Source organism: Leuciscus leuciscus (genome assembly GCF_965113295.1).
Source record: "Leuciscus leuciscus genome assembly, chromosome: 3".
NCBI lineage: Eukaryota > Metazoa > Chordata > Actinopteri > Cypriniformes > Leuciscidae > Leuciscus > Leuciscus leuciscus.
The window spans coordinates 8,653,745-8,678,590 of NC_138727.1; the positions used below are offsets into that span (position 1 = coordinate 8,653,745).

At 36.9% G+C, this 24,846-nt stretch overlaps 2 protein-coding genes and 1 long non-coding RNA gene across 5 annotated transcripts; 2 read left to right on the forward strand and 1 right to left on the reverse strand.

The window, feature by feature from the left end:
* The first annotated feature begins 316 nt into the window (after nucleotides 1–316).
* Nucleotides 317–13,047, forward strand: fscn1b (fascin actin-bundling protein 1b). 3 transcript variants are annotated; one of them, XM_082163490.1, is made up of 7 exons: nucleotides 317–333; nucleotides 451–1,628; nucleotides 3,751–8,400; nucleotides 8,879–9,035; nucleotides 9,641–9,762; nucleotides 11,368–11,538; nucleotides 11,618–13,047. In XM_082163490.1, the coding sequence occupies exons 3-7, from the start codon at nucleotides 7,572–7,574 to the stop codon at nucleotides 11,821–11,823; spliced, it is 1,485 nt and encodes a 494-aa protein (XP_082019616.1). In that variant the 5' UTR covers nucleotides 317–333; nucleotides 451–1,628; nucleotides 3,751–7,571; the 3' UTR covers nucleotides 11,824–13,047. The 3 variants fall into 3 exon arrangements, with proteins under 3 accessions (XP_082019616.1, XP_082019617.1, XP_082019618.1); XM_082163491.1 differs by lacking the exon at nucleotides 317–333 and having other exon boundaries at nucleotides 399–1,628; nucleotides 3,751–6,284; nucleotides 6,361–8,400; XM_082163492.1 differs by lacking the exon at nucleotides 317–333 and having other exon boundaries at nucleotides 399–592; nucleotides 1,413–1,628.
* LOC309494280 lies at nucleotides 1,744–3,239 on the forward strand. The gene is made up of 3 exons (XR_014204282.1): nucleotides 1,744–1,959; nucleotides 2,656–2,740; nucleotides 3,053–3,239. It is a non-coding gene; the product is annotated as an uncharacterized lncRNA (long non-coding RNA).
* Nucleotides 13,048–14,536: 1,489 nt separating the features above from the next.
* abcg2b (ATP-binding cassette, sub-family G (WHITE), member 2b) lies at nucleotides 14,537–24,272 on the reverse strand. The gene is made up of 15 exons (XM_082162696.1): nucleotides 23,915–24,272; nucleotides 22,510–22,569; nucleotides 22,301–22,418; nucleotides 21,918–22,073; nucleotides 20,945–21,102; nucleotides 20,629–20,780; nucleotides 19,802–19,885; nucleotides 19,506–19,648; nucleotides 18,994–19,145; nucleotides 18,238–18,327; nucleotides 16,436–16,560; nucleotides 16,171–16,325; nucleotides 15,987–16,076; nucleotides 15,766–15,818; nucleotides 14,537–15,250 (listed from the first exon to the last, which is right to left on the reverse strand). Exons 1-15 carry the CDS (start codon nucleotides 24,100–24,102, stop codon nucleotides 15,103–15,105), a joined length of 1,872 nt encoding a protein of 623 aa, XP_082018822.1. The 5' UTR covers nucleotides 24,103–24,272; the 3' UTR covers nucleotides 14,537–15,102.
* Between the last annotated feature and the right edge of the window lie 574 nt (nucleotides 24,273–24,846).

The window sequence follows — 24,846 nt, forward strand, 5'->3', positions numbered from 1 at the left end:
TCCCACCTCCAAAGTGTAGTGTTTGGTCAACAGCCTAGTGAGTAATTTATCTATTGGTAAAAGCTTGTCATCAAGAGATTTCTGGAATGGCTGGAACGGCAGTGACACCCAACACACCTGCCCACCCCCAACCCAAACATGCATGTATCAATATTAACACTGAATTTTGACTGTACCGGTTCCCAGTGAACAGGTGACTCAACAGTGTAATCGTAATGTTACACCTAAAGCTCACTGAGCAGAGGTGAGTGAGTCATTACAGCCTACTAACACAAAATATTTCACAAAGTGATGTATGCAGTGGTACAGCATTCATTGTTTCCTGGTGGGTGTGTGAGTATCAGCTTGTCGTTTAGGGTGTGGGGGTCCATGACAATGGCATATGTGTGTGTGTGTTTGCAAATGATGCTGTTTTATCAGTTTTAGATTCTATATTGTTTCTCTCATCAGCAGATTACTGAAGCCCTTATATGGATGTTTCAAACAGAAAGAGGAAGAGGAAGAGAGATAGACGATTTAAAGTCTTACAGCCACAGCATGTGACACATTTGAAAGGAAGTCGCAGGAGTTTGTATCAGAAAGGAAATATAAAGTAAGCCAAACTTAATTTAGTCTACTCTCTGAAATAAATCTAGCGTATAAACTGGTTGGAAAGCTTGTAAAGTGTGATTGTTCATTCATTTATTAGTTTGAGCAGCTGTTATGACATAAGGGCATGTTTAATGTGATGGAGGGTACCAACATACACACAGAGCTAAATGAAAAGTTTTTGTTCCATATAGCCATATACAGAGTTCAAACATGTCACATGCTGTCCAATATAACGGAAGGAGATAACCTTTGTGTTGTTTCTTGTTTACAAAGACAGCTTGTTCAGGGCCCCTTTAAGAGATATTCAGCCAATCTCCTTAAAAGGCAATCTCTGGATGAGTCACATGGTATAGTACTTTGGAAGCCAAGGCGAAGTCACGTGACTCCTTAAAGCGGAAATTAGAAAGAGTGATTGGCACTCTTTGCTTCTCTCTCTGCTGTCATTGCATTTATTCATTATAGGGTTTTTTTGGAACAATTATTGTGTTCAATTACTGTAACCACATAGGAGAATTGAAATACACAATAAGATTACATAAATAAACACAATAAGTGGCCTATACTGACTGTCTCCACCCATCAGACCTTGAGTACCCTATATGGAAACATTGACAGGTAACACACACTCACACAAAGTCTGATGGGATGGACTGGTGGATGCTGCTCTCAATAAGCAATGGGAACAGGTAGACTCCTAATATGGAAATATACCCAAAATGACTGAGGTTCGCAAAAGGAAACTAAGCATGATTGATCTTAAGTAAGTTACATAAGGTACATATGCCTCATGATGTGTAACCCACAATATTTGTTTTCCACAGGTAACCTTTCCCAGTTATTTTCCAATTGTTCAATCCCACTTAAGCTCTCTCTCTGAGCGGTTCAGACTAGAGCACAGTGCTTTGAATTTGACGTATTAGAAGCCAACTTTATGCTGTCTAATTACTGAACATGACAGTATAACATAAGGCAAGCTCTCATTCTTTCATAAAATGAAACAGCCTGTTCCAAATAAGCTCTCTGATTGTACATACACTGTAAAAAGGTTTTCAAGCAGTACTTCATCCAATTCATAATTTGTCTTTCAATTCAGTTTACCATTATTTGTTTTATTTTTCAAATAATATTTTTTTCGTTCAAAACATAGTTAAATATAAATATTTTTCATTAAGAGCTCAAATAAGAAATATTTGTTTCGACGAATGTACAATTTCAAGATTACACACAGGATTGCGCATGGGCATTAAACACAAATCTTCTCGACGACAACGATCAGTCAGCAGACCGCTGTAACCGCTCTTCTACGTTCCGTGGATCACTTTGCTGCTCCAGTCAGAGAGAATCAGATTTCATCGCGGATAAACTGAAGTAAGTGAAACAAACAACCATTTAAATGTGCTGCTGTATATTTAGAAGCCTGTACAAGACATGTTGCTCTGCCGAATTTATCTGTTAGATATCGTTATGTAACTTACGTTAGTTTAAAAATGTGTTAGCTAGCTTAGTTTACACTAGGCAAGTTAACGTGTCGACGTTAGCTGCTAATCAATTCCTGACCGATTGCAAAAGGGAACATATACGTTTACCCCTGGCTTATTTTGATTTTACAATGGTAATTAACGTGAACGTTTAATCATTGAACATAACGTTATCTCGATGCAGCGTCATAAGAACGACGTTCTCTGGTTGAAACCGTAGAAACCTGATCAACAACTAAGGAGCTAAAGTTAGCTTACATGTAAAAGGACTGACGTTCACTTGTGATTAATGGTAACGTTATCTAACACGTATGACTGTCGACACTCACAATGGTCTTTTATTTATGGATTGTATGCATAGAAGTATTGCTGCATTGGCGCCAATCGGTTGATGTCGGTTGGTTTTCAAAAAAGTGTAGTAGCAGCTACTAGCCAGAGGACATTTTTTCGTGGCGTTAGTAATAGGATTGACACACTATTGAATCATATATTATAATGATTATTATATCAACTGATAACGTATATTGTGCTAAAGTTTGTTGACCATAATGTACCCTCATGCCAAATTTGTATTATCTTGATGCAGGATACTGACACCGATACAAAGAGCACTGAAATATCTCATCCTTTATATGGGAGAAACAGTGGAGGACCTCATCAAAGATTTCCTGGTAAGGCCAGATTACTTTAGAGATGTGAAAATGCTAGATATGGCTGTCCACTTCAAAATTAGCCATCAGACTATGTTCAGATATATGTCTGATAACAGTCTGAAGGCTAATTTCAAATATAGAAACAATTACTTTCAGCTAAAATCAGAGTCCCATGTGCTGGAAAGTTTGTGCAACTTATATTTATATGTCAACAACAAATTGGAGTAAATTTTATAATTAGTTAGAAGTATTAGTATTATGTAAACTAATTTGGGGGGAAACCCAAGCTGTATTGATTCCTTATTCTTTTTTTCTTAAATTCTTTTCCAGGTGTTGGAGAAGGAAGAGGCTGAAAAAACTCTTCAGCAGAAACCATGGAAATCTTTGTCATCAGAGATGCACAAGCTGTATACCCACAAACATTGGAATCATACTTGAGGGTCAAGAGGTTCTGAAGGACTTGCTGTCTGTCGCAAATGTTGAAAAAGTTGAAAATCTGACACGAAATTGTGGATGTGTGGAAGTAATGTATATACGGTAATAATTTAATAAATATCGATTTAATGAAAATTATGTGTCTTTTTTATTTGATTTTGGACAAGATTAATTAATGTTCCTTATGGGAAATATGTTTTATTGAATCCATATCTTTTTGTTTGTTTAAAATAAATAATTACTATTAACTTGTATTTTTAAAAATGAGAAATAATTGTATTATTAAATCAATATCTATTTAATTGGAGAAAACAAATAATTTCTAATACATATTTATTAAATGATAATTTTTGCTTTGATTAAATCTATATATTTTTGTTTAGATCAAAAATAGAATTTAAATTAATAGATTTTTTTCAACAAGAAAAATATGCTTTGTGCCAAGTTTTATAAAATAGTTTTCATAGACATAGAAAATATTGGTAAGGGCAAGTTATTTATTTTTCATTGGCTCAAGTTATAAAATATAGATGTGAACCATTACCCTAAAATTTTTTAATTGGATGAATGAAAATATTTTTTCAGTGTATAAGGAAAAGAGGGTGGTCACTCGCTGTCATTTCAGGAATGTATGTGTGTCAGAACATGCATAAACTCAGGCATATTAAAATAAGATTCAGTTTTACTTTCACACTCTTGCATCCATGAATGCAATCATGTAAACCAGATTCTCAATTTTAGCACTCTCTCAATTTTGGTTATTTTGTGTGTACTGCAATGCATTATATTAGAGCATTATATTTCCTTATTTTATGATGTGGCTTTAAAAAGATATAAAGGAATAACTTAATTAAAAAAAATGATGTAATTATATTAAATAAAAATACACTATCTTTTAAAAGTTTGTGGGCAGTAAGGTTTTATTTTATAATAATACTAATAAGGACTAATAAAAAGGGCATTAAATTGATCAAAATTGTCAGTTAAGGCATTTATAATGTCACATAAATTATAAGCAAATATCACAGTTTCCACAAAAATATTAAGCAGCACAACTTTTGTTTCTTGAGCAGCAAATCTGAATAATTCTTTGAAGGATCATGTGACACTGAAGAGTAATGATGCTGAAAAATCAGTTTATAACAAAAAGAGTTTGAGTTTCAACTTCTACAAAATCATCAGCAGAGAGAGCTGTTGAGTCGGACTAAGAAGATCATGCAAGATTTTATGCAAGGACACATTCGTGACACACAGATGGGTTTACTTTCAACAAGCACTCTAAAGATGCATTGACTTCTTGAAATACTTGCCAGAGAACAGGACATTCGTGTTTTTGAATTTCATTCTTCAGTCTTTGGACAAAGAGATTGCAACATGTTTTGTGTGAGTTGATTGCAAAAGTATCTTAACCTCAAAGTGAGAAACCTGCCACATTGATCGACAATACTGATATTTTCTGCTACTTTTTGAGTTAATTGGGGAGAAAAAAATAGCTTTCAGCATTATATTTTAGGATATTATTTTCACTTAATGGTTTCATAAGTTGGTTTTGACAGATGAACCTCATTAAATCGAGAGATTTGCACTCTGTTCATCGTTTACACTGCTTCATTAGCAGAGATTATGGGCATAACTCAGTCAATGCTGATTTTGGACTGAGAGAGCAGTCAGAAAGCCTGGAAGCTGTTATGGACCACATAAGAGTTCAGCTCATTAAGAGAGTAAATGAAGCTGGTTTAATTTGTTTTTTAAATGGTCTACTTTAGGCTGTGTTGTGTCTAGGGGCGTGATAGTTATCAGTGTAAATATGGTATAACATTTAATTCTGTCACAGAGATGCTTCATCTTAATCCATCAGAGTGTTTGTTCCACACAATGCACTCGTAATGTTCATTTTCCCCCAAGAAAAAATGCAAAAGGAAGCTCAAGTTAGATTAGTATTGTCATATTGCATATTGTCAATGGCCTTTTTCTGTGTTTGTCTTCACTATTACGGCTGTAAACTTTGACATTTTTTCATTTGAAAGAATTTGAGATATGTTAAAACTCTAGATCATGTGAAGATATCAACATGAACTCTTTTTAACAATAAGAATGGTAACACATTTGTCAACATAACTAGTTACATCTCAGAAAAAAAGGGTATCAAAAGCTGTCACTGGGTGCATATTAGTACCTCAAAGGTACATATTGGTACCAAAAGTTTACATATTATTACCTAAATGGTACATAGTACCTTTTTAAAGGGTACCGCCCCGGTGACAGTGAACTAACAGTGAAAATGACCTCTAAAGCATTTATTAATATTAATTTAAACATTTACTAATATGTTATTAAAATCAAAATTTGTATCTGTTCATATTAATTATTGGATTGAAGCTAACACGAACTAACAATGAGTTGTATTTTTATTAGCTAACATTAAGATGAACAGATACTGTAAAATATTGCTTATAATACATTTCAATAACTAATGGACCTTATTGTGTTACCAAAGAAATCAAATAAAAACAAATCATGCTTGAATATAAACTATTTGTTTAGTCAAGCTGTATCAAATTGATATATATAATGGTTTGTGTAATGTTTAGTGCTGTGTATTATTTAATGTGAATGTAAACAGATTTTACATTTAGTGTTGATTCTATTTCTGCCTGAATTTTACATCTTTATTTGTCAGTATAAAAATTAACTGTGCTGTGTGATTTAGTGGATTTTGTTGTTGTTGTTATTAAATTAGAAAAACCAAACACAATTTCTAAATAGGCTACATAATAACACATAAAAAATTGAATTATCCCTTTAATGCAATCAATAATTGTACCTCTTACCACTGGTATTTAGGCTATGTGTGTTCATGTGCAGAAGAAAAGAGGATGAGTGGAGAGATTTAATTTACATCAAACAGTCAGCAGAGCATAAAGGACTGAATCAATATCCTGTCCTTTAAGAGGAAGAGGAAGAGGAAGAGGAAGGCAGCTGCTTGGCCTGAAAATAACCCAAGCAAGTTCCTGCTTCATTCGTCCTTATTTCAGGAGCAGAGGAAATGTTTGGGGGACATCTACAGCTGTTGATACAAAATAAGTTGAATGGCAGGCGAATGTAAAGTATTGAATGTTACAAAAAAGTAGGCCTAAATTTTACACACTTTCATTGGTGATGTAACGAGTTTATATGTGGCGATTTGTAAAAAAAATTTTTAGGTTTATTGAAGGCAGAACCTTTTAACATCACTTTTGAACAACAGTGCCTTTTACATGACCATCAGTTTATGGGGCGTTAGAACACAGACAGATCATACGAAGAGCGCCCTCTTCTGGCCGCACTTACAGCCTGCAACCTCAGCTTTCCCAGAAGGTTTCCTATACTGACCAAGCTCAACCCCTCAGTCTTAAGCTACAGGTTGCTAGTTGTTGCAGAAGGTCTCTTCAAGTGTCCCATACACCCCACTTCCATAGTCTTCAAGGTTTAAACTTATATAATAAGCTAAGTAGGCCTACGTTTCTGTAATAATGTCAAATTATTTTTTTACTTTAAAGTACATTTTAAAACATGATTTTGTAATGCTTTAAAGAAGCACGGTTATCTTGATGTTGACTTAAGCACATGTAAAGTAGCTACTTGATAATTTTGTAGTATGATATTTAATATAGAGTTAACCTGTTTTAAATGTAAATTTCCAACCAACTACAACATTACAAATGTTTAATTACAAAAATGTTTTAAATACACTATAGGCTACAAGTGTCAATACAAATGACTTTAAAATAGCCTTTACCTTAAAATGCTTTTATTTGGCATATAACCATATTTCAAAAACAAGTAGGCTAATTAGGCCTATATGAAATCACATAGCCTATTGTACTTAGACCTACTTAATGGTCAAAATATTTAAACTCATTTTGATGCAAATAACATGCATGCACTAGTATAGGCTAAGTGTCAGAAAGCATTAGCCTATATTAAGTTCGCATTTAAGTAAATTAATTTAAAGTATGGCTCTTTAAATATATTTAATTAATTATTTTTTTTCACAAGAGAAGGCACTTTAATTTAAGATCGGTCTATTCTTCCCATAGCAACAGCAGCGAGATGACGTGGAAAGCGGTTCCAGTCTTTGCATTTTATTAGGGTAAATCAAGTGGTGCAAACAGCTGTCCAGTACGATGATGCTCCTGTGTGGAATAAAACAACAAGACACCTAAAAAAATATTACATAGGCTACAGCCTTCATATCAGCATCATCAGCATCAGCATCTCTCTCTCTCTCTCTCTCTCTCTCTCTCTCTCTCTCTCTCTCTCTCTCTCTCTCTCTCTCTCTCGCGCGCGCCATCGTGTATCAATCGTCACACCCACTCCTCGGAACCGCTGCTCACCGATTCTCACCGAACCGTAACGTCTAAACAGCTCCAACATGTCTTCTGAAGGATTAGGCGAGACTTTGGTGATTCGGTTCGGGCTAATAAACGCCGGTAACAAATATCTGACAGCGGAGATGTTTGGTTTTAAGATCAATGCCTCCGCGAGCTCAATGAAGAAAAAGCAGGTGTGGACACTGGAGCAGTCCGGAGACCACGGAGACTCCAATGCCGTGTTCATCAAAAGCCACCTGGGTCGCTACCTCGCCACCGACAAGGACGGCAACGTGACCGCGGACAGCGAGCAACCCGGCCCGGACTGTCGGTTCCTTGTGATCGCCCACGACGACGGCCAGTGGTCCCTGCAGTCCGAGCCCCATGCGCGCTACCTGGGCGGGACCGAGGACCGGATCTCGTGCTTTGCGCAAAGCATCTCGCCTGCGGAGAAATGGAACGTGCACTTGGCCGTGCATCCTCAGGTGAACGTGTACAGCATCGCGCGCAAGCGGTACGCGCACCTGTGCGCCGAGAGGAACGAGCTCGCCGTGGACCGCGACGTGCCGTGGGGTGTGGACTCACTGCTCACGCTCGTGTACCTGGACCACCGGTATCATCTGCAGACCGCAGACAACCGCTTCCTCACGTGCAGCGGCGCCCTGACTGCCAAACCGGGCACGGGCACCGGGTTCACGCTGGAATTTCGCTCGGGGAAGGTGGCTTTCCGGGACGCCACGGGCAAATACATCGCGCCCACGGGCCCCACCGGGACAATGAAGTCAGGCAAGAGCGCGCGTGTCGGCAAAGATGAGCTTTTTGTCCTCGAGCAAAGTCACGGGCAAGTGGTGCTCACAGCCAGCAACGAAAGAAACATCTCCATGCGCCAAGGTGAGCAGTGATTGCAGCATGATTCATAAATAATACTATTAATAATAGGTCTGGGCCATATTTGGGTGAATTTAAGTAAAATGGGCCACTTTTTTTTTTATTTAAGTATCCAGCGCTAAAATAGATCCAGACTGCTCTTTTTGTGTTATTGTGAAACCTTGCATGCAGGGCGCCCGATTTATTTATTTATTTTCATACCCGACATTTGTAAAATGATTGTCCTGTCTTAGCAAACCAATCAAAGTTACTGTAAAAAAAAAAAAAAAAAGAAGCAATTTATTGCATGACAAACAGATATGCATGCTATAAAAAGTGTGCATATTGGCTCAGAGTTTTGCTTTACTTTTAAGAGCTCTGGAAATCTGTCAGTGTGTGTACATGCATGCAAGTATCAGATTCGAATTTTAATTATATATTGATTAACTTCACTCTCCTAGTCTGTCTAAAAATCGCACTCTGATTGAATTTATTATTTTAGGGGTTGACTTATCAGCCAATCAGGATGAGGAGTCTGATCAGGAGGTGTTTCAGATGGAGATGGACATGGAGACAAAGCGCTGTGCCTTCCGATCTTGCAATGGGAAGTACTGGAGTCTCACCCCAAGTGGAGCGATTCAATGCTCTGCCTCCACTAAGTAAGAACAATTAACTATACGTAACTACTATCAGAAAATGTCACATAGATATAAATCACAGGGTAGAATAGTAGATTAGCCAGTCTGAGTCTAAAAGATTGTTTGCTGCTGAGTGAACCATATGGCAAGAGGAATTAAATAAAGGCAATAGGGAATGCAAACATAACAGCTTGTCTTGACTAGATGTTCTGTTTACTCAACAATTTTATATATATATATATATATATATATATATATATATATATATGTATATATATTCTCCAATAATTTTTAAACATACCAAAATGGAGGAAAGTTTTCAGTGATGGAGTAAGTTATACCATTTCATAAAAAAATAAAAAAAGCAATTTGTGATAATGTGCACTGATGATTTGTTACATTCACATTTTGCATTTAGCAGACACTTTTATCCAAAGCAACGTACAGTTAAAGTTTTCTAAGAGCCACAATATTTGCAATACATAAAGCAAAGTTTATTGTTAGGTAGAGTTGAACACAAGCTCAGTTGTGCTCAATAAGAACAGAATTGTACGTTCCAAAATTAAAAACGGTCTAGTCTATTATTTTTCAAAGTTGATTTTAAGAAACTGTCTGTTTATCCCCAGATCACCCAGTTGTTTCTTTGACCTTGAGTGGAAAGGGTCAAAAGTGGCACTGAAGGCCAGTAATGGTAAATACATGGCAGCCAAGAAGAACGGACAGCTGGCGGCCGCTGTGGACTCTGCAGGTTTGTGTCTGAGGGTGTGTTCACACTTGGCAGGTTTGGTTCGATTAAAATGAACTCTGTTGCAATTGCTCAGTTAATGTGGTTCATTTGAATAAGTGTGAACCCTGGTGTGCACCAAACAAGCTTCCAAACAAACTCTGGTGACATCTAAACGAACCAAAAACAGGATGTGATGTCACAACACGCAACCCCAAAAAGGACAGAATGCGCAAAAATACCTGGTTCCTCTCGTCATAGGAGCCATGTTGCCAATTACAGTACGGTATAGGCATTGGAACCGCAGAAGATCTCAGTTTGTGTGTGTAACGGAGGAATTCCTGGCGCTGTTTTGACTCTGAAGGCCCGTTCACACTAAGGATGATAACGATAAAAATAACGATAAAATATAGTTCTAAAATCTTTCTCAATATTAAAGAATAGCAGATTTCCCAGCACAGCTATAACGATAGCGATATAGAGAAACGATATCGTTGGGATCACTTTCGGAATGATTTTTTTCCAGCTGTTGAACGATAAAACACTGAGAGCTAATCAGAATAGATTCTAATTTAAGGGCTCGCGCATTTAAAATGGCAGACAACATTGTGCAGAACAAGTTAATCGCCGAGGTCCGGAAAAATCCACCACTGTTTGAGAAGGGTTGAAAATGGATATGGGAAAAATCCATATTTTAACTTACTATGTCAGTTAAATTCACTGTTAGATTATTTAGATCATTACACTAGCTTCACTCAAAACATAGCATGCCGAGGACATCTGCTGGTTAAAGCCATGTAAATGCAACAAGAACAGCAAAAACATGTTTAATGACGTTGTAAACACTTCGAAACCGCAGCGAGCGAGCTTAGAATAAACAGACCGTTATTGTCTGTTGGTGTGGTCGCAAATATAGTTATCGTTCTTGTTCTTTTTGTGAACGGCCCTTTACACATTTTATACACATCCTACTCAATCTGTTCCGAGCGGGATTCGAACCGACATCTCCGGCGTGGGTGGCAGGCGCGCTAACAAGGACGCTAAAAACTGCAGCCTCTAGCACGCTTCTTGAGGCCAGGGGAGTGAGGTTTACACGCACAGCGACTACTAGCTTGCCTCCGTTACACTCACCCGCCTAAACCTCACTTCCATCCAGGTCATGGCACCAATGTAACCCCTCCGGTCCTACTTGACCTGCTCTGAGCAGGAACCGGCGTGGGAGGCACGTGCGCTATCAAGGACACTAAGGACGCTAAGGACGCTAGCGAGCCTCATTAGGTCAGGGGAGTGCGGGTTACACGTACAGCGACTACTAGCTTGCCTCCGTTACATATGCACACACAACGAGAGCATCTAGCCCAGCACCCAGCATTGTTTTAGATGTTCGATAAGTTTAATCACAAAAATACTTAAATTAAAGACAGTGTGAACGCTAAGCTAACCAGGATTAAATGTATCATTTTCTTTTTTGGTCCGGACCAAATGAACCAAGAGAACCAATCTACAAGTGTGAACACACTTATAATTTCTTTTATCATGCATATGTAAAATCAAGAGCACCGTATGATTAACCTCAGCTAACAGGTTATATGTAGAGTATGTCCTAGCGTGTGCTGTTCTCTTTTACAGGCGAGCAGGAGGAGTTTGTGGTGAAGCTCATCAACCGGCCGCTGATAGTTCTGCGTGGGGAACACGGCTTCATTGGTTGCCGTAAGCAAGGAACCGGTACACTTGATTCGAACCGCTCATCATATGATGTCTTCCAGTTAGAGTACAACAACAACGCTTACAGCCTCAAAGGTGAGTGACAGTGTGATTCTGACTTGGTAGGATTTGGTAGGATGTAAATAGTTACCATTTCTCGAATTGCTCTCCTCAGACTCGGTGGGGAAGTTCTGGACAGTGGAGGCCGACGGCTCTGTGATTAGCAACAGTGGAACACCTGTCTATTTCCACTTTGAGTTCTGTGATTATAATAAAGTGGCCATTAAGACCAAGGAAGGCAAGTATCTTAAGGGAGACCACGCTGGGGTTCTCAAAGCCAGCGGCCAGGCGATTGCTGATGCAACATTGTGGGAATACTGAGAAACATTCATGAATCTGCACACACACAAACAAACTATGTGTGTTCTTTAAACCTATACTTAAACATAACACATTCTCTATAGCACAAGATGATAATGTAAAGTCCACATAACGCAACATACAGAAATATTTCAACATAATCTAATGGCTTAAGACACAAAAACACATTTGAATGTAAAAGTACAAACAAATGCACAAATTACTTCTCATTAAACTCATTACATTAAAGGGGTATTTCACCCAAAAATGATCATTCTGTCAGCATTTACTCATTGTATGACTTACTTTCTTTAGTCGAACATAAAATAATATATTTTGACTTCCTTTGTGTTCTACAGAAGAAAGAAAGTGTTTGTGTTTGGAACAATATGAATGTGAGTTTTCATTTTTGGGTGAGTTTTCCCTTTAATGAAGCACAAACTGATGGTACACTGACAAAATATAATACAAAAAACTGGATTATTGTTGCACAAACTGTTTTTTTGCTTAATCTCAATTAGCATAAGTCTTCACGAAATAATGCAACAATACATTAAGCAATTGAATGCACTTTGTGTAGAATCATGCAAAGTCACTGTCATTGCCTCTCAGTGCTTTCATGGTCTTATTTCACTCCGTATAATAGCGGTTTCTAGGAAATTCTGAATCTAAATGTGCTATTACATAATGGTCAGTAATTTTGCTTATGCAAAATGCTGTGCATCATAAGCTGAGCCTTCGGCCATAGGGTTTGTTCCTGCTCCCGAAAACATTTTTAGAGTGAACTGGCTTCTGTAATGAGGCCAGGTTTTAAATAGCAGCAACGTGGCTCAGAAAATACTGGAGAAATATCCTTGTTCACATCAGAGAGATTCAGATTTCTCCACGCACACATACACAAGCACACAAAGCCAGTCAAAAGCAAATCATTTGTTTGTCAAATTGTTATTTGTGGTGTTTGTGGACATTTTGGGTTACATGACTTGTATTCAGCATGTTCTGACATCAGGAACAACAGTGTTTTTTATTGTAACTCTAGCTTGTTGATTTGCACTTTTTCGGCTAAAGCTTTTCCATGTGAATGTGTTGAAGAAAAAGATGAAGTGTTTGTGCCTTCCCTGGTGGGATAAGATCTCATAAGGTGTGAAAATGCAAATTTTTGAACTTCATTTTTATTGTATTCTCATTATGTGCCATTTGCAACTGGACATGACAATGAAATAAAAACAATGGTTGGACAGTAAATACTTAAAGAGTGTGCTTTGTTTTTTAGTTCTTGTATAAAAAGGTTCATCTCACATAATTAATATATTATAATCAGCTAGCAATAGATATGGTTACACTAATCAACTGCCTTTAATGTATCCATTTTTAGTTATTTTTTCCTTTACTCTGTATAAGTTTACATATTGCAACATAACCCAATAGTTTTGTTGCCATGGAGATGACATTTGTAACATTAATTTTACATTTTCTGAAGCAAATGTGAGTAGATTTTGTTTCTTCTTTGTCTTATGCACCTCTGTACCTTAACTTTTTTCCAGTGAATTCTCCCCAACTCGACCTTGGAGATTTTCCAAGATTTTTTAGCTGACAGTGTGGCTCTTGAAACTCAAGAAGACTGCACTGCACACACAGACACACACTCTCACTCACACACTCACACACACACACACACACACACACACACACACACACACACACACACACACACACACACTCTCTCTCTCTCTCTCTCTCTCTCTCTCTCTCTCTCTCTCTCTCTCTCTCTCTCTCTCTCTCTCTCTCTCTCTCTCTCTCTCTCTACACACACACACACACACACACACACACACACACACACAGACACACACTCTCACTCTCTCTCTCTCTCTCTCTCTCTCTCTCTCTCTCTCTCTCTCTCTCTCTCTCTCTCTCTCTCTCTCTCTCTCTCTCTCTCTCTCACACACACACACACACACACACACACACACACACACAGACACACACTCTCACTCTCTCTCTCTCTCTCTCTCTCTCTCTCTCTCTCTCTCTCTCTCTCTCTCTCTCTCTCTCTCTCTCTCTCTCTCTCTCTCTCTCACACACACACACACACACACACACACACACACACACACACACACACACACACACACACACACACACACACACACACACACGGAGATACTAATATCTAACAGATGTTAATATTCCATGTGGCAATAACAAAGAAATATCTGCAGCTGTTTTCTGTGGGTTTTAGATACTACAGCAACAACTGGAGGACAAATTACATTACTTAAATCTGTGATTTTAAGATTTAGATTAGAGGTCTGGTAGTATACATTTGAAGATGAAAATATATAATTGACAAAAGCGTATGACTTATGTGTGTGCGCAAATAGCCATACACTCAAACAGAATAGTGCATTTCAGTTAACAGCTACTCATTCAACATTTAAAAATACTAAGTTAATGGATAAAATTCAAACTAGCTACTTACAAGAAATACAGTAGTGTTTGTATAATTAATATCAGGGCAGTGCAAGAAGACGTGGAATGACCATAGACATATAAAATACAATAGTATTCTATTATGTCTATGGGAGGAACGTGCAGAATGAAAGTCACATTAGGTCATGACTCAGAGCGGTGCTGCCACCTACTGGTGAAATGACTTATTACTGTCTATTTAAGGAAAACAAGACAATCTTCACATCCATTCACTTATGCACACTCACTCACAGGCTACACGTTTTATTTATTTTTATTTGGATAAAAACATATTGATTAACATATTGAAAAATTTAAATATAAATCGCTTTTTGGTTATACAGAATAAAATCTAGGACCATATTTTCTTTGCAACACATGACTTCCATGAGCACAAAAAATTGAGAACTTCATATTTTTTATATTTACATGTCACATCTCACATCTCAGTAACTATAAAGTTGAGTCAATAGACCAATTGTACAAATACAGTGATTTTGCTAGAGAAACATTTACTCTCATCTTTTAACAAACTGTTTTACTATTTAATTTAGGCAGGAAAGCATTTAAATAGCCTAATACACTTCAAATACAGATATGTTGCACAACATGTTTTTTTTTGTTTGTTTTTTTACATTAGAAAGTATTTCATATTTACAAACAGGTATCAGTGTCAATCCCAAATGAATTATCAAATTAAAATATCATTTACATAGACAACAGTGTTTATAATCTACATACAACAAAAATGAAGTTGGTGTACAAAAATATGAATTTTATGAAATGACATTGTGTGTATGAGTCAATCTGTTATGAAGAGAATGCTCATTATTTCCAGCGGTTGATCCTGCGTAACTGTATGTATGCAAATGTCATACACACCAGTATAATGCCCAGAAGAGCCACCTCGTTCTGCCAGAAGCCCCACATACTGTAGTCGATCCCCTGAGATTTCAGATACATCTCTCCAGTTAGTCTGACCATGAGAAAGAGATCAAACAGAAGATGTAAATATCTAGGTTTGGTTATCACTATAAAACAAGTTTAAATTTTAATAGCTCAATCAAAAATTGTATTAAGCAATGATTTAAAGAATACCCTTTATGCCAGTATTGTGTTTTGATATGCACTACACTTCAAAAGTTTGGGTTTGGTAAGATGTTTTAGATGTTTTAGACCAAGACTGCATAATTTGATCAAAAATACAATATTATTACAATTTAAAAGAACTGGTTACCATTTATTTTAATCAGAGTTTTTTAACAATGTAAAAGTCATTACTGTCACTTCTGATCATTTAATGAATATTAGTGGTTAATAAAAATATTAATATCTTTAAAACAAATCTCACTGACCCCAAGCTTTTGAACAGTATAGTGTCTGAGCCAGTCATGATGTGCAAGAGGTTGTCTAACTTCCCAGTTATACAACTCTGTGAACTTTCACTGACCTGTCATTACACTTTATCTTTATTCAATATAAATAACTTACGTAGTGTTGACACCGTAGAAGACCTGCCCTTTCATTTCATTTATTGTCACAGCCTACAAAAGAACACCACACAAGTACAGTATAATCAGCACTGCTTATGTAATCTGATAATGTGTGGCGATGCATTTAAAAAGCATGTGTTACACTCTTTTAATATGTGTTATGTCTTGCAAAAACACTTTGTGCATTAAAAAATGAACGTCTTTACTCCTCCTCCTTACATCTAGTCCATATTTGAAGATACTGGCCCACTTGAGCCAGGACAACCAGTTGAGCATTGAGTTGAGATTTACCAGGAACCCTCCAAATACCTGCAACAAAGAGAGAGAAAGACACGTGGAATAAGAAAGAATGACAAAGAACAAGAATATATGTGTTGTGCAAGTGTATGTTTAGAAATCTGACCATCATGAAGACAAAGGGCAAGGCTATGAGGATGTTGGCCATGGCGAATGAGCTCACGCTGGCACTGATCAGGAAAGCCAAGCTGACTCCCGCCAGACTGACCATAGACATGGTCAACGCAAAGCACAAGAAGGATGTGAATGCTGGATTCAACCCTGTTGACAAATATATATTCATTTACTACACAATATGTACTACTGATAGTTTTAATGATGTGCCAGATGTTTAGCATACTAATAATGTATCATGTGACACGTGTGCTTACCCATCATATAGTAAGAAATGCTGGAGAAGATGAAAATCGGTACAATGCGATTCGGTAGCAGATCCACAAAGACCTTGGACAGGAAATACACGGATGTACGGTAATATCCCCCAGAGTTCTCATGCCTAAACCATGCACATAAAACACACTTATTATTTTTTTGTAAAAGAAAAATTAAAGGGGTCATGACATGTTTATTTTTTATTTTTATTATGTTCCTTGAAGTTCACTTATAATGCTACACAAAAAAATACACATCAGTGTTTTGAAAACATTACCCATATAAAGCCATCCTTTATGAAATCATTCACTTACAGTTTGTGTTGTGCTGCTGTCAGATCCAATAGGCTACAGTTTACTGCTTCATATTTCAACTAAAGTTTATTTGCAAACTCTCCATTACACTGTGCCTCATTTACAAAACGAAACGCTCTGAACAAACATTTAATCCTCTGACGCGATCAGGGATTTCATTAAACTAAACCATCCACTTGTTTCCGACACTGCCTGGATCCTTCTGAAGTCTGTACAGAGATGCAAACGAGCTGTTTAAACTGAACGTGTCAAAGCAAACGTTCTTTCATTCTTACATTTGTCCTGTTGTCGACAGATTAAAGTGTGATAAATATGACAGAAACTGAACACGCATCTGTATAGTCAAGTCAAGTCAAGTTTATTTGTATAGCGCTTTTCACAATACAGATTGCATCAAAGCAGCTTCACAGTATTAAATTAAAATAATACAACAAAGTTTGTTTCAAGAGGAATTTATTGATTGATAAAATTAAATTAAATATCCCCAAAATATCCCCTATAATACAGTATTACTGTATCCAGTGTAGACAGCGTCAGTGATTATAATCGGTGTGTAGGCAAACGTCGACTGAACGCCAGTGGGCGGGGCCTATAGTGTGATGATGTATAACTATACAGGGTGGGCCATTTATATGGATAGACCGTGGTGGCATGGGAGTGGTTGGTGATATTGAGGTCCTGTTTGTGGCACATTAGTATATGTCATGGTCACCACCCATCTTGAGGAGTTTGCCCCCTCACATGTACTGGTGTGCCACAAACGGGACTTTGGTGTCACCAGCCATTCCCATGTTGTTGCGGTGTATCCATATAAATGGCCCACCCTGTACATCGATGTCTTGCTCTGGAGGCAGTCATATGTTTGCCCGTATGATATTGTCACAGATCCCACAATATCAAAACGATGTGTTTTTGGAGCTTGATTAAATAAATGCTTTGTTTATAATGAGGAAGACGTCTTAAGCTATGAAACTTGCAGGATGTTTTATTGATACAAAGTCCTTTTGTCAAAATATCAAGGCAAATTTGATTTCTCATGTCATGACCACTTTAATGAAAGGAAATTTCAATAAATACAAACATAATATGGACACATTCATTTCAGTGTTGTTATGTTAACCAAAACTAAAACTATTAAAAATAATTTCCATTAATTTAAATAAAAACTGATATAAATAATATATATAAATATTAGATGAAAAATGCAAACTTAAAAATCTTCAAATGACAATTAGAAATGTTGTCTTGGTAACTAACTGAAATAAAACTAAAATAAAACTAAATTAAAACTAAACTAAAATTTAAAATAACTAAATCACATCACAAAATTACTAACACTTAACACTGAAAATTTAAAATATAAAAATAAAAGCTAATTCAAAATATATAAAACATACGATAATAGTATATAAATAACACTAAAATAACATTGAAAATTTACAATTATAAGCACAATTTATGATTTGAACAAATGATGTCATACTCACACAAAGATTGCTCGCTCATTAATGAAGAGTTCAACTGCTGATAGATTGCCAAACACCATGTTGATGATGAGAAAGAAGAACGCTCCAATCCTGCTCACACAAACACAGAGAAATTAATCTGTAATGATGTAAGGATGGATGGATGGATGGATGGATGGATGGATGGATGGATGGATGGACAGACGGATTTTGGATGGGTGCTTGGTTGGAAGGATGGATGGATGATGGGTGGGTGGATGGATGGGTGGACGGATGGATGGATGATGGGTGGATGGGTGGATGGGTGGATGGATGGCTGGATGGATGGATGGCTGGATGGATGGGTGGGTGGGTGGATGGACGGACGGATGGATGGATGGATGGATGAGTGGATGGATGGGTGCTTAGTTGGAAGGGTGGGTGGATAGATGGGTGGATGGATGGGTGGGTGGATGGATGGACGGATGGATGGATGATGGGTGGGTGGATGGACAGATGGATGATAGATGGGTGGATGGATGGGTGGGTGGGTGGATGGATGGACAGATGGATGGATGATGGATGGGTGGATGGACGGATGGATGGATGAAGGGTGGGTGGATGGGTGGATGGACGGATGGATGGATGAAGGGTGGGTGGGTGGATGGATGGATGCGTGGGTGGGTGGATGGATGGACGGATGGATGGATGGATGGATGGATGGGTGGATGGGTGCTTGGATGGATGGATGATGGGTGGATGGATGGATGATGGATGGGTGGATGGATGTGACAGTACCTGTTCTGTAAGGCTTCAGGAAGAGTTAAAGGCATCTGGTAGTAGATGAGTCCAATCAGTAGAGCACAGAGGATGTTAAGTGCCATCTGAGCATATGAGGTCTGAGGATTCCTGACAACGTTCAGCATTGTCCTCCAACATACCACATTTAACTACATACAAACACACACATTTAACCACATACACATGTTCAGGTAAGCATGCACATACACATACATGGAAAAAACATAAAACCATTGTCACATCTGTTTTGTAGTTTTATTTCAAGTTTATATTTTCATGTCTCTTATTTAGAATTTCTCATAGTTTTAGTTCCTTAGTCTAACTTGCCTTCAGTGGACTTCATGTTACAACCATCCGAAAGACAAGGTTTATGGCACACTGTTTATTTCACCCATAACTGACCTGATAACAGCTATGAGCTAAAGTTGAACAGTCGGTCAAAGTAATGTACCGGTTAAACATTTACTTATAAACACACGCCTAAAAGACTTTTTTCTTATGAAACAAACCTGGTAGAAAAATGAAGTGACATAGGATGGTGCCTTGCTCTTGGCTTCAAATGAGGGATCTGATGGTCCCGTGATACATTTCAACTCCTCTTTGATAGAAGCACAGTACTGAGACTCACTGTAAAGCTCAGCCAATGACTTCTCTGAGGAAGAGAGAGAAACTTTCAATCCACTTAACTCATGTGATTGAACAATACCACAAAACATTGATTACCTTATATAAGTTGCATTTGTCGATCCCTCAGTTTCATAATCATGTATGTGCTCATATCTGCATGTCTGTGTATGTGTATTACCTGTTGGCATTGAAGGAGTCGTCTCCCCATTGGTTATGTCCAGAAAGAAATCGGCAGGGTTGTTGAAAGCCTCACACTCATAACCTGATCAACAGAGGAAACCATATTTATGAGGAATTTAATAATATTTGAAAATATGAATGGCAAGTATTCTGTTTGGTAACACTTTATTTTACAGTATCCATAATATGTTACATGTAGTTAGTATAGTAACTATAAATTATGCACAATTACATGCGACTAACCCTAAAACAAACCCTAATCCTAACCCTATAGTAAGTATATGCTTTAATTATTATCACTCAGAACTTAAATGTATAATAACACTGTAACAAAGACACCTTAAAATAAAGAGTAACCTTATTTTTCTATTATAGCAAAGGCACTGTAGTGAAGATATTAACCACTAAATGAATTCTATGGAATATTGTAGTGTTTTGTATGAATACACAAGCAAAAAGGCTAATAGACTAGAGCATGAATTATTTTTATTATTATACTGAAAGATAAATTGTCCTTTTCAGTTTTGATTTAATTCAATTCTGGCACCTTTTTTGCTTTTAATTATTTCATGCGTCCTTGTTTCATGCACAATTTAAATAAATCTATTGAAAACAATAGATTGCACTATCGTGGTACTTTGATACTATACTATATTTATATATCACAGAGTATGGTACTCCAAGGTTCTTCAAAGAATACCTTCAAAGTATTACTATTTTAGTGTTCAAAAATCATGGAATTGGTTGAGTTGGATGGGTCTGATATAACATTTTCGTTTAATTCATATTTATGTGACCAGCATATCAAATGTGTGGGTATTTTACCCAGACTCTGGAAGTAGTCCATGGCTTTGCCGGCAGGGCCAGCATAAACGGTTTCTCCTTTATGGAGAAGTGTCAGATGATCAAAGAGCTTGAAGATTGAGTAACGTGGCTGGTGGATCGAGAAAATTATAGTTCTACCGCCCCGTGACAACCTGAATGACCAGAAGAGAGAAAGAGGGGAGTTGCAGAGATAAGATAAAATGACATGAACATAAGGATTTCGAGATCATCTGGTTTCAAAACAAGAAGAAGTTAAGTTAGAAGTACATAATTAACCAGGCGATGAAGTGTTGTTAAATAAGGCACACGTCTGTACCTGTGCAAGAGAGAAATGATGCTGTTAGCTGTATTGGAGTCGAGGCCTGTGGTCGGCTCATCCAGGAACAGAAGACTAGGAGATGTGATGAGCTCCATACCAATGCTACAGCGCTTTCTTTCTCCTCCCGATACACCTCTTATGAACTCTGTACCAATCTGGGAGAAAGATATTATCTATTTAATATATTTAAATAACATTTAACACGTTTAATTTTTTTTATGGCAAAAGTATTTTCAAATGAACACCATTTGAAGCATGAACCTGAACTGACCTTGCGATAAAAAGATCTCTCTATTGGCACGTTTACACGACAACGACGTAAAATGGGGGGGGGGGGGAAATCCTTGCCGTTTTTCACGTACAGAAAACAACATTGTCAAAACGATCCCTGTTCACACGGACGCCAAAACGACTAAACACTGTTTTCTGCTGCCAGGCCAGTAGTTGGCGATGTCATTTTGTAAAGAGTGAAAAAAATCCGCGTTTTTGTAGTTTACACAGAGACGATGCAGTAACTTTTTTGTTTTTTTAAAAGTGCACTTTGTAACCCGTTTTTAAAAGTTTGCGTTTTCAGGCCCCAAAACGCTGTTGTCTTGTAAATAAACAGCCAGAACTTATAAAAACGTTTCCGTTTTAAGCTGAAAACAGTGTCGTGTAAACGCCCCTAAAAGATTTTTGTGACCTTGACTAGATTTTCTCAATAGGCAGTTTACAAATATTAATAATATTTTAAAACAAAACTTCATTATTTCACTACTTTTTTTTCGTTTTAAGACAAAAAACAAACAAAATTAAAATTAAAAACAAATAAAAGATTATTCCCAATTAATTAATTTTTTTAATCTTTTTAGCAAGGTTTTTCTTTTTTTTTCTTTGCAATCTCAGGACAGTTACATTTTTGAGTGTATGCACCACACATCTAAATGAATAGATCTGGACATAAAAAGCTGCAATCACATTTGTGACCAACCTTGGTGTCTGCACAGTCCTCCAATCCAAGCTCCTGAATGATGCTCTCCACTTTTTTTTCCTTATCAGCAGTGGAATACTGTTTCCTTGGCAACCGCAGATTTCCAGAGAATAAAAGATTCTCCCGCACAGTCAGAGTTCCCATCAGGACATCATCCTACAGAAGGGGAGAGACAGACAGACAGACAGACATGTAGCAAAGAAAATGCTGGAAATTAAACCGATTAAATGCATGCAAAAGACTCCAGAAGAGAAGACAAAAATAATTCTATCACATAATAATCTTCCCTGCATTAACATTTACATGTGTCACACAACAGAGCAGATTACTCCTGTATCCTCATGAGAGGACATACTAACAACTGTAAAGTTGTGCATTCTCACCTGTACGACATAGGCAGACATGAGACGGAGGTCAGAGGTCACGACCTTGTTGTCAACAAGAACTTGACCTGTACGCAAACCACGAGGATCCTTCCTGCCAGCGATCACATCTAACAACCTTCACACAAAAAATAAAAGGTTATTAATTGTGCGTAGTTGCCAGCTTGTTGTCAGTTGTGACTATAGTCTGATAATTCTGAGCATCTTACGATGTTTTGCCGCTTCCTGTTGCTCCCATGATTGCATTCAGTCCCGTTTTCATGATTCCACTAAAACAGGAAATAGCAAAACAGTCTTATATGTGCTCTGTAAATATGTTTATCAAATAACCTAAAAATACGATTCATGTGGCGACATCTAAATTAAGTCAAAAATATCTGTAATATGCTTCAATCATTAGGTTTCACCAATGAAAGTAACTTGTAAGAGTAAAATTCACTTTATATTTTTCATATACACTACTAGCGTTCTCATTTGAAAGAAATGAATACTTTTACTCAGCAAGGATGCATTAAATAGATCAAAATAGACAGCAAAACATTTTTTTTCTTTTTTACAAAATATTTCTATTTCAAATAAATGCTATTCTTTTGAACTTTCTATTCATCAATAAAAAAATGTAACAATAATATCAATATCAAGCAGCACAACTGTTTCCAACATTGATAATAAATCATCATATTAGAATGATTTCTGAAGGATCATGTGACACAGGAATAAATTACATTATAAAATATATTAAATTAGAAAAAAGTTATTTTTGGGATTTACTTATTTATTTTTTTACTGTATTTTTGATTAAATAAATGCTGCCTTAGTGAGCATAAGGGACTTTCAAAAACAAACAAAAACGTACCAATTTCCAACTTTTGAACAATAGTGTATAATTTATCATATTAAATATGTTTTTGACTTTACAAAGTCACTTTTTCATTTAACAGGTCATTTAAACGTTAATGCGCGAGGCACATTTTTGGTTATCTGATTTCATTATATAACAAAAGAGCAATCTATATATCTAGTATTGACGATATATTATCATTAAAAATATGTGGCATTTTTATTGCAATTAATATAAAGTATTATTTAAAAAATAAATAATACAAAAACGATTAAATAATTGGTTATATTTCTTGTGACATAGAAAAGAACCATCACAGTTCCTCAACCAAAGCAAGCAACTGATTGCTGCATATAACACAAAAAATGAAACATGAACACACTAACACAAAAAAAACTATGAAGAATTACAATTTCAGGACTTCTTTTTCATTCTAATCTCTAAACATCTGATCTCTGGACAAACTTTAGATGATATTTTCAATAGCATTAGGTCAAGAACTATTTCTTTTGCAGATATAAAAACATTTAAACAGAAAGACACTGATATGCACATGCATATCAACTAGCTCTGGAGCGCACAGATTAAAGATAACTGTTATCTGTATCAAAATGATCTGCAATAATGTTTGATGGCACAGCAGTATGTTTTGCTGAATATGGTCTATGCGAGATGTAAATCTTATGAAGCATGTCATAAGCAGTCCAGTGAATAAGACAATCTGATTGAACTGCTTCTACAGCATTTAGAGACTCACACACACAGACACTAACCTGACATTTTTTAGGATGTCTCTCTCGGGTCCTCTCTTGCGGCACAGGCCACGGCTTTCTCTAATGCAGTACTGAATATTCTGGTATGTCAGAGTTGGACCTGGCACTTTTACAGACACCTTTGAGCCATCGCTCTCCCAAGCAGGCAACATTTTTATCCCACACACTTCCATGGAGCTGGAGAGCATGAGGCAGAGGAGAGAGAAAGTGACAAGCTTCCAGGTAGAATGAGTTTTCAAGAGTCTACAGCCAGCACACCCTTTCAGGACTCTCCTCCAGACATTAACCTGGGGTCACTGCGCGTCTCCTGTCAAAGTCCTCACATGCCCAGTTCTATGTTACTCCTCCTGCTATGTAACACCAGCACTTAGGAAACAACATACAAGTTGATAAGACTCTAACTTTGCACATATGAAGATGAATTATGATGTGACATGCCATATATTATACAACTTCTCTTGCACGTGCAATCATGTCAAATCACTCTGCCCTTCCCCTTTATGTTATCTTGTTTTATCTTACTTTTATTTTGGGGTCAAGGTGATTTTCTTCTATTCAAATATGAACATCACTCCGTAAGGATGTTACCAAACAATCTCTAACATCAGAATGTGTTAAATGTATAAACATTAAATATTACCAATAAGAGGGAAAATGTCACTAATTTTAATGTTATTGGTTTTGCGGCAAAATTTGACTGTCTACATGCTTATATTTTTTTGTGAAGTTTAATCGAAACCTCCTTAAACGGCCTTTTTAAAAACATCTTTGGGTCTATAAGAAATAAGATCAATTCAGTATAGCTTGCTGATGAGTTTCATTTAACCTTATAAAGCCTACTGTATTGTGGGTGACACGACAGTTTCTAAGGCCTCTAAATTATAAACATGATCAAAACTTTGCTGAAATACCTGTTGTAGGCTACACAACAG